Here is a 15,970-nt window from a genome sequence, read left to right as displayed (position 1 = left end):
TTTGCCGACAAGCTCCTTGGCACACAGTCTCTGTGTTTGTTTAGGGGCAGACACAAGCAAATTAGCCTGGAAGTGCCAAGGCCTGATGCTATTTTCATAGTTCCCAGAGTGCCACTTACTCCCTGTGGGAGCATGTGCAAATTAAGTCTGTATGCTGCTCACTTAAACGATGCTAATTGCATCAGTCCTCCTGACAATATACTCCTGCTGCCAGTCACAGTACGAGTTTCTAGCATTTGTGTGGGTGCATGAGAGAGGGAGAGGTCCTCTGAGCATCCTGCAGTGCAGGTGTCCTTTGGAAAGGGGAGTCCTCACCAAGATTCAGGAACTTCTCTAGAAAATTTTAAAGGGAGTCTGAAGCTGAGCTTAGGGTTAGATTATAGGGTCAGCCTCGAGATGGGGCTGATGGGCTGTAAAAGATTCCCTGTGCTGGTGGAGGTGTGTGGGTGTCACTTCTTGTGTGCTGTTGGGATGGGAGCTACCTTTAGTAGCATGGAATCAAGATCCAAAGCACAGAGAAAAGAAAAATAAAAAAGTCAATTGATAGTATCAAAAGAAGAGAGAGATGCTTAGATCCAGGGTGAGAAGATGGTATAAATGTAGAGTGCAGCCTGCCACATTGTGGGGAAAACAGCATTTGTCACATCTCTCCGATGTGAAGCTCCAGTGTAAGTGAGGCAGGACAGGAAAAAAGTGTAGAAGATTTGAACCTTTTTTATTAAATTTACTTTATTACCTTCAGAAGGACTTCAAGTGCTTTGCAAATGCCAGAACTCCCTGCATTCCTACTGTTCCTATTTAAACAGGATACAGTATTTCTTTGCAGTGCATGCAGCCCTCTTCCCACTTTCCCATTTCCACTGAATGCATTTAAGGATTGGTGGCCTGGGACCATAAAATCAATTAGCATCATTGCTTTTGATCTGTATTACCTAACTCTTAGCAAAGGATGATATTTATGGGCTATATCTCAACTAGTAACTGTAAATGTGGCCAGAAGCATTCCAGGGCAGTGGAATACACTCCTCTGCCCTGGGGTCTGGCATGTTTTGCCCCAGGCAAGCTGACACTCCACTGGAACATTTCTGGGGCCCAGATGGGTACTTCCAACATGCCTGGGAGTGTTCCTGGTCAGCAGCCCTCTCGTTTTGGAGGCTAAGTCCATTTGCTAGCATAGATATGGGCTTGGACATGCCTTGGCCTCAGTGCCCAGGAATGCACCCAACCATGCTTGTTTTAATTGGATGGAAGTAACTCTGGTGCCTTTGATAGATGTCTAATTTGGGAACTCTGTGTTCCTAGATTTCCGCTAGAAACAATGGGAAGAAAGTGGCTTTTTCAGGGCTACATCAGGGCCTAAATTGTGTTTCTGCTCTGAATTGCTCTTTGAAGGAGCCCTGTTTCTCCATTCTATAGAAAGAGCCTTTCAAAGAAGAGGATCCTCTTGCCTGGGACCTTAAATGAGTGTTGCATGGGAGCTTTCTGGGGTATAATGCCCTGCAGTAATTTTGCGTACTCTCTGTGTGGAATACACCATCTGCTGAGCAGTGCCAGCACTGAATAGATGGTCACACAGAAATTCACTTTTTCTGGCTAGTGTGCTCGAAGAGGGGAGGGAGCCCTGTGGACACAGATCCCCAGAGTCCCACTGAAGTCAGGAACTTTCTCAGCAGACAGGGGAGCCTGAGCAGTTCAGCTGGGCGCTGGGTATTTTCAGAGTAATGTTTTAGTGGAAATATGTGACAGATTTATGAGGAGTACGGTGGGCTGTGGCTGTGTTTTCTCTACCTGAAAGCTGTGCTGTGGTGAGGGTTTGCTATTCCCTTTTCATTTCACCATGAGCATTTATCAGCTCTACAAGGGAGATGGAGAGGGTTTTTTTGGCAAGGGTTTGTAGTGATAGAAAAAGGGTAATGGTTTTAAACTGGAAGAGGTAGGTTTATCTTAGATATCATGAAGAAATTCTTCACAGTGAGGGTGGTGAGGTACTGGAACATGTTACTAGAGAAGCTGTGGATGCTGGATCCCTGGAAGTGTTCAAGGTCAGGTTGGATGGGGCCCTGTGAAACTTGGTCTAGTGAAAGGTGTCCTTGCCCATGGCAGAGGGGTTGGAAAGAGAGGATCTTTAAGAGGATCAGAAGGATCTTTAAGGTCCCTTCCAGCCCAAAGCACTCCTTGATGCTCTGATTCTACCACTGTAGTGACAGAGAGCCTTTGTGTGAGAGCAAATATGGAAACCTCATCCAGCATCAATGTAGGCTTTATTTGAAGAAAAAAAGACTTAATCAACCTTGGCTGATTGTGGCAGCCAGAAACAAGTGATTTTCCTGGCACTGATGGACTTCAGACTCCATGGTGTGAAGATTCAGTGTGATTTCAGAAAAGGAGAGTTGCACAAGGCATTAAGCTGCAAGGTGTAATAATATAATTGCTGTGATGCTCTGTTGTACCTACACCTTGCTACAAATTATAATGTTAGTACAGATACTACTGCAGTATCATTACACTGTCAGGGCTGCCTGCCACTGTAGCTGAAAAGAATGCCACGTTTTTCCTTATAAATTTGTTTCCATGGTGGGTGGCACTTTATGGATTGGGTTATTTGCAGGAAAAGAATATCTGACAACAAACATTTGCCAAAAAATATTCAGTTAATATGGGCAGAGAGTGGAGGCATTCTTTCAAAAGAAGCATTTTTAAAAGAATGAGGGGGGAAAAAGCCTTAAATTTGGAGGCTATAAAATGGTCTATGCGCAATGTTTTATAAAAGAAAAGCGAAGAACAAATAAAGGTAGTACTATATATAGGAGTCATCAACTGACTGCAGGGAATTAGAAGTGCTGGAGGAACTGCTGCACAGAGAACCGCCTGCGTAATTAAAGAACAGAGCTAATGGGCTCTGGGAAAGCTCCTCTGAGAAACTACTTTCATGAAATATTCTTGACTTTAAGAAAAAAATTTTCTCACCAGGCCCCTTCCCCTTTAAGTGCAATCTTCAATGGGAAAATTATTTCAATGTAGAAAAAATTTGCAGTACTATCTACGTAAGAATATGAAACCCACCCACCCCTTAACCCAAATTCCTCTTTCTTACCAGGCTGTCTGCCTGTGAAGTTTTTCTGCCCATAAAGTTTTGGGAGACAACTTTTAAGGAAGTCTGCATTTGTCCTGCATTTGCCCATTATTCACGGACAAGATTATGAGGGGCTAAACCTCAGGGTTTAGCCTGTGTCAGGGGATTACACAACTCAAATATTTGGATTGGGAGTATCACACCTTTTGAAATAAACTAGAGATTTTTTTCTTGTGGGAATGGAATAATAATGAAGATCCAGAGTGTCTGAATCTTTGCCAATGCACTGTGTGCTGCTGAGATTCTGGAATCCTGAAACTCTCAGGATTTTTCTGTTTTCTGGAAAGGAAAAAAACCAAAAAAGAAACATGATAATAAATAATGTTTGCTTTAACCTTCTTGTGTTTCCATTCTCACCTCTCTACTTTATTCTTGTCGAACTTGACAGCTACACATGTTCAGCATTCATTATACACCAGTCCCCAGAGGAGCCCTTGGCAGCTGAGGGTTTGCTTATCCTTGAAAGAATTAAGATGAAAAGTAAGAAACTGTTTCAGTAGAGTCCTGTGGACAAAAGGATGGAAAGCTGGCAATGGGAATTTGTGTTTGTCACTTTACAGGGAAGGTTTCTCTATAGAAAGACTTAAGGGGCAGCAGAATCACACCATTCTTAGCCAGGAATTGCTATAACAGATATAATACTGCCATTTCCCTTCCCTCTCTGCCTCTCTCTTTAGGAATCCCTTCCCTTCCCTTCCCTTCCCTTCCCTTCCCTTCCCTTCCCTTCCCTTCCCTTCCCTTCCCTTCCCTTCCCTTCCCTTCCCTTCCCTTCCCTTCCCTTCCCTTCCCTTCCCTTCCCTTCCCTTCCCTTCCCTTCCCTTCCCTTCCCTTCCCTTCCCTTCCCTTCCCTTCCCTTCCCTTCCCTTCCCTTCCCTTCCCTTCCCTTCCCTTCCCTTCCCTTCCCTTCCCTTCCCTTCCTCTCCTTCTCCACCCACGTTTTTGTCTCCACTCCTTTCTGATTCTCTTTTATTTCCCCTTTGTTTTCCATCCCATTTCCTTGCACTTCGTTTGAAATGGCTTGGGGGCAAAGCAACTCAAACAATCAGATCACTTTTCCAAACTTTCAGCCCAATCATTACATTTTAGCTGAAATAGGTTATTTAATGTTATTTTAGTGTTAGTGAATGTTCCTGAGCCAGCATATTCTTCTGACACGTCTCTTTACAGAACATGTACTCTGTAGGACATATTGTCTCTTGCATTTAAAATATTTGAGGGCTTTGGGATTTTTTTCCATAGGGAAGGTTCTAAAAAAAAGATGTTTGGAAGCAAGGCTTAAGTCCCTCCTCATCAAACAGCTCTCAGTGTGATTTGCTTACAGAAAAGTGGGTATCTGCAGTTAAATTACTTTCAGAAATTCTTCCTTCAACAAGAAACTCTGGCAAACCAAGGACATGGGGGGTTCCTGGGCTGCCAGGGCCCAGGGACAGCTCCTGCCCAGCCTCTCACCCCCTGCACCCCCAAATCCCCCTGGGCAGGGCTGCTCTCACCCCTTCATTCCCTAGCCTGGATGGATACTAAGAGCTGCCCCAGCCCAAGTTCAGCACCAGCACCTGCTCTTGTTAAACCTGATGAGATTTCTATGAGGCACTTCTGGAGCTTGTCCAGGTCCCTCTGGGTGGTCCCATCCTCCAGGTGTGTCAGCAGCATCACTCAGCTTGGTGTCATCTGCAAATTTACATACACAGAGCTTCCTAGTCCCTCTAATGATGGCCCTTTGAAATGATGACAATGTAAAACTATTAGAAGTTGAAAAAATGGTCCATATATATATATGGTATAGAGCAATTTCCCTGATCTCACTCACAAAAAAGTAATATTTGATATTGAAACCAGTGAATAAAGTATTACAGAGAAGGAATTATTATGTATCCCTATTCAAGAATTATAATTTTATGAGAAAGAAGTCATTACTAACACAACTAATTTTCTTCAGCAGAGTTACAGTTTGGTTGATATGGTAACTACCTTGATAAAATACATTTGTTCTTTCATAAAGTACATTTTTCTTAGGCATGGTTACTATGTATTGAATTGCATTTTCATTAAAAAGTAGCACTCTACAATGGATTAAAAGCTGACTGATCTCATGTAGCAGGTGTCAGTGGAAAGTCATCATTCCTGGTGCAACTGTAAATGGATTTTTAGCACTTCTGGTGCTATTAAAAATTTCCATGAACCTCGTGGATATAAATGCACACTTTTTGCTGATAAAAATTTTGGATAAAACAGATGATTGACAGAATATTCTATAAGGTTGCAGACAAGAAAGAAGTTTTAAACACTACATATTTAAAGGCAACTGCAAGCAGAGGATGTAAAAAGGAGCAGAGGCTGAAAGCTCAGGTCAGACATGTATAACTCTTCTGTAAATCTGTAAAGATTTACAAATTAGCGGAGCCTTAGCTGCAGTACAGATTTTTTTACTGTCTCTGCCATTTTCAGTGGGTGCTCATTGCTGCAAATCCTGTGAGCATCACAAGTGTTTGCTCAGAGTTTTGCCTGGCAGTAGCAGAAAAAATGGGTGGAAATGCTCTGTGAGATTAGAATGTTCACCTGTGTCAGGGTTTCACAGAAAGACTCCAACAGAAGGGCAGCTTTTGTCCTGCCTTGCCAACAATGCAGCCCTGGGTGTGGCAATGGGACCTGGTGGCTCCTTGGGACTGATGGATGTGCTGGATGAGATGGGGAAAATACCAACCTCATTCAAGCCTCTGTGAATTATTTTGTGGCTGGAAAGTACTGCAAAGTGAGCATTGCAATAAACTTATTTCCCTTGTCAGCTATTTATGATCCTTCCTTAGATGCAGGCAGGAGGGGAGGAGTCAAAAGGAGCATAGACATTTGTAAAATAAAGGCAGAAGTGAGGTTACAGCTCTTTAAGGGGTAATAAAAGAATGTCCCTATCACTATCTGCCCATGTGAAAGGTCCCTTCCACACTTTTTGAAAGCCCCTTTGAATTTGTGGAAGATGTTATCAGGTCTTCCTGGAAGGTCTTTCCCTTCTCCAGGCTGAACAACCCAATCCCTCTCAGCCTGTTTTCACAGGAGAGGTGCTTCAGGCCTCAGATCATCTTTATGGCCCTCTAATAAGTCCAGTGTGGTACATATAATGATATCTATTTATTATTGTTGTTGTACTATCGTTATTGTTGTTTTGTTATTATTATAATTGCAATATTGAACAGGTACAGGCCTGGTATCTCCACCAGTACTTCTCATTAAACTGATCCCTTGAGCTACCTGTTCCCATTGTTTACAAGTGTGCAATAACCTATTGATCTGGGAAAAGAAGGCATAAATAAAAGTGATTTCAAAGACTTGGCAGGACAGGGGTGGGTACCTAGACAGTTGTCTGTGGAAATGCATTTATCTGCAATTGTGTTGACACTAATTGGGAGCATGAGAAATGGCTGACAAAGACTCGGTACTTTCATGACTTTTTAAAACCTGTGTGTAGGGGTGGATACTCTGCAAAGTTTTAGTCATTTAACTCCAACTTCTACTTGAACAAAGTCAGGGAGGTTTTCCAGAGTAGGAGCTGTCCTTTCTGAAAAGTTTGGGCAGCACCCCAGTGTCAGCTGGCTTTTCAGAACTTTCCTTCCTGCCAAGCTGAGAGTGGAAGCACATTCTGTATTTTCTTAAGTATTTTTGTGACTTTCATGCAGATTTACAGACAGGCAAAGACACAAACCCAGAGTGTTTTCCCAGCTGATGGAAAGGCTCAGTTCATCTATTCTGTCTTCCTGTCTGGTCAGGCAGAAAAAAGTGGCTCAAAACCAGACGTGGTGCACTGGGTCTCTTGTCCATCATGAAGTTAGGCTATAGGGGAGAGGAAGGGCATTTAGGATGGGCAGAACCTGGGATGGAATTACTGCTGAGGTGCCATGTGCAAGTTCTGAACAAAACCCAGAAGATGAGCCTTTGTTAGTTCTGCAGCTTCCAAAATGATGTGCTACCTTGGGGTAATTTTGTACTGGTTCTTTTGCTTTTCAGATGTCCTGTGTCCAAATGTCCACGTGGAAGGAGACCGGTTCAAACACACCAATGGGGGCACTGATGAGATCCCAGGTAAACAGACACACTTTTCTGCTGTCCCTCTGTGAACTGAAATAACATAACTGTACATTTCTTGTGCGGTGCTCTGATTCATTACACCTTTCCTGGATGGAATTTTCTTATTCCAACACGTGTTCAGTGGTGAAGAAGTGTATTAGAAACTGTGGGGCTCCAAATGAGTTATCTGTTGACAGCCAACACCAAATTAATCACAAACTTTCTTTTGATATGGCATCAAATTAAAAAGCCAGTGGAGCTTAGTGGAGTGCAATAAATCCTGGAGATCACTTTTTCTCACTGCTGCACAGTTAGTGAGTTTTAATGTCCATTTATTTGATCTGTGATTGTTGTGGAAATCCAAGCAGAGTGGTAATTACCACTGGAGAAAGGTTTATGTGTGCATTTATATAAATAAAAGATTTTCTGAAGCACTGGTGAGAGATGAAGGGGAAATGCAGTCTGGTGATAGCTCTGTTTTTCTGTGAGGTCTGATATAACTTTTCAGCCAGTTAAAGGACTTAATGTTAGATATTTGCATGGACTGTGCCTCTTGTCTAGCCTCCCAAGACTGCTCAAGCTGTTGGCAGGGAAAAGATGCCCATCAAGGTTGCATTTGGAATATTGTGAATGACCCAAGGAAATAAGTCACTGCAGTGAGAGGCTGAAAGTTCTTCTGCAGCTTGATTATGAATAGAAATGCTCCGTGTTTGACAGCTTGGCTACTCACTCAGAATTTTTTCATTGGAGGATTTTCATTGCCTGCACAAAAAACCAGCCCCAACTGTGCTGTCTGTGGGCAGCTTATTTTGGCTGAAGTCTGATTGCATCTGAGCCTGTGATAATGTTGGGTGGTAACACCTTATGTGACCATTAGACCCAAGCAGATTATCCGCAAACACCGATTTTGAGCTGCTGTCTGTTGCTGGGTCTTACCTTAACCTGTCCTGAAAGTCCTCCTGTCTCTGGACTGGGCAAACTTTAGAGCAACTCAACCCTCCTAATTCTGAATGAACCTGTCTGCAGTGGAAGCTGCTGCTCAGAATGAGTGGGAGGAGTGAGTCCCTTCTCAGATGATCACTTTCTATGTGATTCTTTCCAGAAGAATGGAGCTACAAGTGACTTCCGATTTCCAGTTCATGTTTATCTGAATTTTGATTCAAGTGCTAACTAGTAGACCCTATGCTTTTATTTGACTTCTAAAACATATCTTTTATTGAGCAATGTACAGGACAGGAATCCCAATTCAGATCTGGCACCAAAGTTTTTAGGTGCACGTGCCTATATGCAGTAATATTTACATATGTGTGTATATACATATACATATATATAGACTCTTGGGCTCTTCTGTAATATTTTTGAGGTATTTTTTCCTTTTATCTTCAAGTCCCTTTTCCCTCCTAGGAAAGAAGTCAAAATTCAGAATGTTAACATAAAAAATGAGTTTGCTTTCTTAGGTCTGTATATTAGTTCAGGTTGGAAGGGTCCTATGGAAATCATCTAGTCCAAACTCCCACTCAAAATAGGGTCTCCTTCAAAATTTGGCCAATTTTAAAATTACATCAGATATCTGAAGACTTTGTATAATTGAGTTTTCAGTTTCTCTAAAGATGGACACTTCACAGATCTTATGGGCACTCTTCCAGTTTGGTCAGTATCAAAGTGATTTTTTTTTTTAGCCACTATGTTAGGTAATTCCATAAGCAGAAATTAAATTTTTGCAACATCTGATTGGGCTGATAATTCGGGGCTGTAATTTATTTGACCTAAGGAATATCTGTTCAGGTAAATGTTTACTGTTGCATTCAGTGTCTTAACAACAGATTAGTTACAGCATTTAATTAATTTAATTTAATTTCAGAGCTATATCTTGCACAAGCTTGTTTATAGACGGACTCAAATTGCAGTCTCACGGAGTAGAAGTTGCAGTAAATCTCATTTTGGGGACAGGGCAAAGGATAATTAAACTCTTCTTAGATTTAACAGCTTTTCCTTTCTCAGAGAGGGACAAGACCCCAGAACTGAGGGTCTGAGTGCCAAAAATCTTTCTGAGGATTTTTTTTGTTATATTTTTATTGGGTGAAATGCAGCAGGAGAAGGCACAGACAATTGTGTCACACAAGGCATCGCCAGTTCCAGCCCTTTCTTGTCTATCCTGCCTGCATACAAGTTATATCATGACCTGCTACGTTTAGTTCTCTGTTTGCATCTAAGTGGATGAATTGAGTCACTCTGTATCAGCAGAATTAAAAATAGAAGCCAAATCATAAAATGAGCTATAAAAAGAGGAACTCTGTGAGATAAAGGGAAACAGTGGTGTAGCTGAGGTGGAAGATTCATGGGATTTTGTTAAATCAGAGGCTGAGAATAGGAGTGAAGGTGGCTCCTTGCAAAATCAAATAGCTACATCAAAAAAACCCATTGTGATCTGGAGGAGAAACAATGCTCTAAACTGGTATTTTCCTTTTAAAAGACAGATGATTTCTTTTCTTTAGACAAACAGGACTAAGTAAATCTCGTCTATCTGCTTTTGTTGAGTACTGCATTGAAAGTCGCTGCTAAAGTGAAAAAAGGTAGAGATAAATAAATGTAAAATGAGGTAGAAACTGCCTGGCAGGGAGAATAATGAAGTTTCTAGAAAAGGGAAAAATGAGTTAGAGTGTGTGCAGTGATGAAGTCCTTTAGGGTCTAGTTTTAAGTCTAATCTCCCCTGTGACTTTCCACTCTATGGATCAGGGATTTTTTTCCAACTAACCTGGTCAGTTTAAAAGGCCTGTTTTGGTAGGTATGGATCAATATCAGAACTATAAACTATAAACTCCTCCTGTGGGAACTGATGTGGTCTTAGTCAGCAAATGTTTGTACATCACAGTCCTGTAGAGCTGGGGAAAATGCAAAGGTTGATATTGGACAAGAGAAGGGAATAATTCCTGAGACTGGACAGGGCTTTTGGTTACTGCTCATCTAGAAAAGTTTGTTCAGACCTCCTTAGTTCAGGAAAAGATGAATTTGGCCTTGAGGAGCTCTTAGTGTGTTCAGGAGCCAGAGAGAGGCAATTAAAATCCTGGGTTTGGGTAATCTTGCAGTGTGCAGGTGGAAAGGGAAGATAATATTGCTCTCTGCTAATAAATCAGGAGAACAGCAGGAGAGAGATAGGGGAACCACTCAAGCTGAAGGACAAAGGCAGCCATAGGAAATGACTATCAGCTGTTTAAGACATATATTCAAGACATCAGAGAAAGGCTTGAAGCTGTCAGAGATATGAAGTGCTGGGACAAGAGGTGAAGTAGTACTAATGGAGACAAAGAAACAGTGATGGATAGTCCTGAGTCCTCTCAGAGCAGAGGTTTGTAGTCTCTGACCTCTGGTCTCAAAGCATTTAAATAAGAAATCTCCAGCTGTAGCATTCAGGAAGGGTTGCATGAGCAAGAATATATAGGCAGCTTTACTACTGAGAAAATTTTGTCAGTGAAGTGAAGCAGCATCTGCTTAACAGTACATAACAAGTGAATTCAGGATATAACACTGAATATGTTGCTGAATGCATTAGAAATAAACAGGGAATTTTCAAAGAAAGCAAGGAATCTACTTAGAATATTACTTTATCTTCCAGGAAGTCTGATATTTTAAACTAATTCCTATTAATGGTTTGAACAAAATCCTTAGAGCATTCTTTTGGGCACTATGTTTCAAATGGGTTTTTTGGAAGAGAAATAAAGACAAAAGAGGGTTTAACTCATCTGCCCTAAAATGCTCAATAACACCCCCTCCCCCCCTTATTGCATTTAATACCTCTTATTATGCTGAATTGTCATTTTCATTCCATCAGCATTTAAGAAAGGGTCATGACCAAACAGGAAAACACAATGATAATGTTTTGCATCCTGCAGATGTGACCTTTGTGTATTTTTAGGAGTCATAATATTGCATCAAAGCTATATATGTATGCTATTTAAAATGAATTATACTTGAGGTATCAAGACTTCACATTTGAATCATTTGTATTTTAGACTAGACCTGCTGGATATGGGATTTGCTTGCAGGAATCTGGATGATCCCTAGAATTAAGCATGAGCTGAGCTCTAGTCCTTAACATTACCAGAGGAGATAATAATCCTCAACAGATACTGGCTGCTGCTTTCAGGGGACTCTGCCATGGAAGTAAAGAAAGGCCTGAAGTGATTTCCACTGAGTGCTAAGAAAAATAAACCCTGGGGAAGGACAATTCCAGCCAGCATATGGCATCAAACATCCCACACTGGATGGTGTTAATGGGGCAAGGGAGACCATGAAAGCCCTGACTTTAACTCCTAAGTAACCACACAGGCTGTGTGTGTGAACAGCAGCAAAAATTGCATTATGGGTTGTACCACAGACTGACCTCAGCCTCCAACTCTCTTCCCTGTCTCCAAAACCTCCATGTGAAAATGACCAAAATTCCAAAACTTTTATGATCTGTGTGTTTTTCTGTGACTCTATAAAGGGTGTTTGGGCATTTTCTGAGGAAGGCACTGGTTGTAAAACTAGTCCCCTACAATTACAGACTGCAGTGGCTGTGTTTAGCTGTCAGTGTGTCTCCAGTTCCTGTGGTTTGCAGCACAGGGTTCACATTCCAGAGATGCCAGTGACTCTCTAGCTAATTACAATATCCCTGGGACTATGTATATCTGCCCACTAAAGCACGTGGTAGTATGAGAAAACTGGAGTGTCCAGGCTGCTGGACCTGCAGGACGAGCACGTTCGACCAATGTCCTCCTGGGGAAAGAAGTGTATTTGTGGTGCCTGTGGGACAGGCATTGTGCCCTCCCTTTGCACTTGGCAGTCTGCTTGGGAAGCCCCCAAGCTGCCAGTGAATAGTCCATGAAGAGCTGCAGGGATTTGTGAGGGATCACTGCCTTGGGACACGGGATGCAGAGACAGAGTGGTGGCCAGCAGAGACTGCCCGTGTGCAGTGCTGCTCTTGGTGCAGCACCACCACTCTCCTCTCCATCCTCGGGGTTATGCACACACAGGCAGGACTGGAAGCAGCTGTGTGGGACATTTGTGAGAGATGGGGCAGAAGGATGAAGCTTTGCTGTGCCATGGCACAGTCGCTTTGCTCTCGTGTTTTTCAGTGACCCATCACTGGGCTGTGCTAATGGGATAGGGCTCAGGGCTTCTTATCTCCTCCTCCCTCCACATTTTCTCTAGGGAGTCCCCCAGAAAATGTGAAACTGGTCTGAGCTAAAACTGAGTTCCTGACCTACAGATATCTGGCAATATTGGATGTAACTCCTAAGAAGAAAATAGGGAAAGGAACAGCTGACCTGTAACTAGGAACAGGATTGTCTCATGCCAGTTAACAAGTGCCCAGAGGAAATGGCCCCAAGCTGTACCAGGGGAAGTTTTGTTTGGATATTAGGGAAAATATCTTCACTGATAAGAGGATCAAGCATTGGAACAGGCTGACCAGGGAACTGGTGGAATCATCACCCCTGGAAGGATTGTAAAGGCATGCAGATGTGGCACGTGGGGACATGGCTCAGTGATGAACCTGGCAGTGTTAGGTTAATGGTTTGACTCAATATTAGAGATCTTCTCAACCTTAATAATTCTGTGATTCTACCATTCTACTGTGCAATAGTTAATCTCAACACTAGAGCCTAGATCACTGCATTTAAAAGGTCTTTGAAGTTTTTCAGAGGTTGACAAATGGTTCACTTGTGTTCAAAGGCATTTTAATATCCAGTAGCTCTAAAAAACCACAACAGGTCAAGCAGGACAATAATTACCAATAAATCATTTGTAGTTCTAAGCATAGCCACTGCAGTCCTGTGGGCTGGCTGAAAACTGTGCATGCCCAGTGTCCAGACCCACCAGTTATCCAACATGGGAACCTTGGTTTCTCTAGGGTTTGTGTGACAAGGAATTTCCCTTCTATAGGAAACTGAAGAATTGGTGAGTGAAAAATGTATAGTCACCCCAACAGGGAGTGGGGAGTCACCAAAGTGTGCATTGGGATTAGGAGCCTGGAAATACTGAGGCATCCTCTAAAGTATGCACAACCAGGGTGGCACCAACAGAGCTGGGGTGAGATCTTTCAATTAGAAAAAAACATGTTTTAAATTAATCCTTTTTCTTAATATGGTCAGAGATGTAGCTGTTACATAAGGCCATGGATCTCAGTGGATTCCTGACACTGTGAATGATCTGACAATATCAGGTCTGGAGCAGGTAGTCTGGCTGAGCTTCTCAAAAATGTTAGGAAATATGGAAAAGGAAAACTGAATTTACTTTAAAATGTGCTTCTGCAGAAGGTAAACTGGTAACAGCAGAGCAGTCCCTGTGAAAACCTTTCTCTGGTCTGAGTCCCAGCAGTGACAAATTCTGACATCTGCATTCACAAAGAAGGTTTAGCAAGAGTTAATCATGCACATGAACATGATTCTTTGATTGGTAGTATTTGCTTTCTCCCAGAAGTTAAACAATCTAGGCAGTTTTCTTATTCCAGTGCATTTGAGATTGATGAAAAGGAAATAAATTCAATTTTGACTGTTCATAGCCCAAGAAGCAACTAATCCTTTGGCTATAAAAAGACTAATAGGTTGTCTAACTGTGATATACTTTTATATATTTTTCAGTCCAAATATTTTAGATTAATTCTCCTTCAGAAACCATCCCATGGATTTTTCATCGGTGCAAGCTTTTGGGTTGTTGTGGACACATAAAGGGAAGAAGGCATATATAGAATCTGAACAAAATATTCCTAATTCTTGGAGTTAAATTAATCTGCCTGATGAGAATTCTCTCTGATGACAACAGTGCACAGGTTTTGGGGTAGGTCTAATCTGTTTTGTACTGGTCACCTGGCATAAGCAACCTTGCCAGTCTCCTAAAGAGTAGTCCCTGCTTGTTTTCATGTTATGCCTTGTTCACCACATCTAAAATTAATGGGAATATTTTTATTTTCATGAACAGCTTATTGGTCAAGTTTTCTTACAGCCCAGGCAGCATTACAGGGAAAATCTTGCAGGTCTTAGTAAGATGTTTTTCCTTAATTGTATTTTCTTACCTTAAAAGTAATACTAAAAATAAAAAGTAATTGCTTGTACTGAGGTCCTCCCTTCCCCACTGCTGTCCCAAGGGATGATTTTCCACATGTGCCATTTCATGGTTTTCTGGAGGAACACAGAACACCTTGACACCTGAGGAACTCAAAAGAGGCTTTCAAAATAGAGGAACTAATTAAAACCAGAACCTAATTCAAATAGTCTCAGGTAATTCAGCTGGTACAAGCCTATCTGGCGCACAAAGGACATCAAAGGAGTAATGAACCCCTGTTTAATCTTGTAAATCACTGGAGCAGGAAGGAGCTGAAAGAGGGCCTGTGGCACCAAGCCGAGCATCCATTACTGAGAAAATGGAGATGACTTCAACACAAGAAAAGCCTTCAGCAATGAGCCAAAGAGTTCAGTGTCAAAACCAGCTTTCAGTGTTGTTCAATATGCCACTTGCAACTGTTTGAAAACTGAAGAGGCAGAAGGGTAAGAGAGAAGCAGGGGACAGATGTAGATAAACAGAACAATGCACCACATAAAGTGGTGTGTTATTAACATGGGATCAAGTGTTGAAAGGTGCTGCCTCAGAGGCAGCTGCTGTATACATGAATTTATTTCCTGTTTTTACAGCATGCTGGGGGTTAGATTACAACAGCCTTTACACCAGGTGGGGGGGCTAGGATTGTGTATTCACTTACCTGCTTCTTTATTTTTAATTCACTCTCCTATCTTTGGCATAGTTTTCTTACTGGTTTATATTTATTTTTCCTTTCCTGAAGTGTTATCTTTTCTTTCTTGTGTAAAGATACCAAGTGCTGTATTTTTCCCCTCTGTTTTGGCTGAAACTTTAGACTGATGTTTTTGAAAGAGTGGCCCCATATTTCAGTTCAATTACTACCTGTTCACCTGCCTCACTGCCTCTGGAAGATTGCTCTTTTTTGAAGTATAGCTCCATTGTATACCACAAGTAACATTTCTGCTCCTCATAATCCCAAATGTGGATTGGTGCTCGAGCTGACATCAAACTCCTTTTTGTGGTCTGCATCGGACTCTTGTGTCTTGCTCCTTTCCTGGGGCCAAGGAAAAGTAGAAATTGTGTCTTCCAGTGCTGTGAAGGAGAGTAAGCAAACCAGGAGCAGTAAACCAACAGTCTGAGTGGTGGCATCATGTACCAGGGGTGAATCTGGTATATAAATTTTATAAAACTGAGACCATCTAAAATGTGCTCTAAGCCACCTTATTGAGTATGACCTGGAAGGTACTAGGCTTGCTGGAAGATACCTCTTTCATGCGGGGTAAGACCTGTTCCATCTGCTTTAGCCAAATCTCATCATTAGCTTAAGCTCTTAGCTGCTCTCCCTACTGGAATATGGGGATCTGGTGAGGAGAAAGTTGGGTCAGCATGAAATGCTGCTTGAATCCCAGCTGGAACATCAGTGGAAAAAAGGGTTTATAGCAAGAATCTCTTTAAAGCACTCTTGAGACCCTTAATATATAGACTCTGGAAAGTTTTATAGTTCCAAAATTCCCTTGCAAGCTTCTTGTAAAATTTAGCTAACTAATTTTTTAAGTGAGTGGTTCAACCCATTTAGTCACCACTGCAGTGCTTCATGCAGGGCTTGTGGGCAGCCAATAAATCTCTGGTTTGTTCCTCCAGAGGTGCAGTCCTTAACGTTTTGGGGGTAAGTCAGGGAACCACTCCTGACTGATGATGATGAATCAAACTGCTGGGAGAGCTGAGTGT

At 42.0% G+C, this 15,970-nt stretch overlaps 1 protein-coding gene across 1 annotated transcript in view; it reads left to right on the top strand.

Moving 5' to 3' along the window:
• Nucleotides 1–15,970, top strand: part of COL22A1 (collagen type XXII alpha 1 chain) — a 192,740-nt gene that overhangs the window by 30,872 nt on the left and 145,898 nt on the right. Inside the window, exon 3 of the mRNA XM_072925037.1 lies at nt 7,130–7,204. Coding sequence (XP_072781138.1) covers nt 7,130–7,204 — 75 coding nt within the window. The remainder of the gene's footprint in view (nt 1–7,129; nt 7,205–15,970) is intronic.

Source organism: Taeniopygia guttata, chromosome 2, assembly GCF_048771995.1.
Source record: "Taeniopygia guttata chromosome 2, bTaeGut7.mat, whole genome shotgun sequence".
Lineage (NCBI taxonomy): Eukaryota > Metazoa > Chordata > Aves > Passeriformes > Estrildidae > Taeniopygia > Taeniopygia guttata.
The sequence above is the reverse complement of the archived record's forward strand: the minus strand, read 5'-3'. Positions and strand labels throughout refer to the sequence as shown.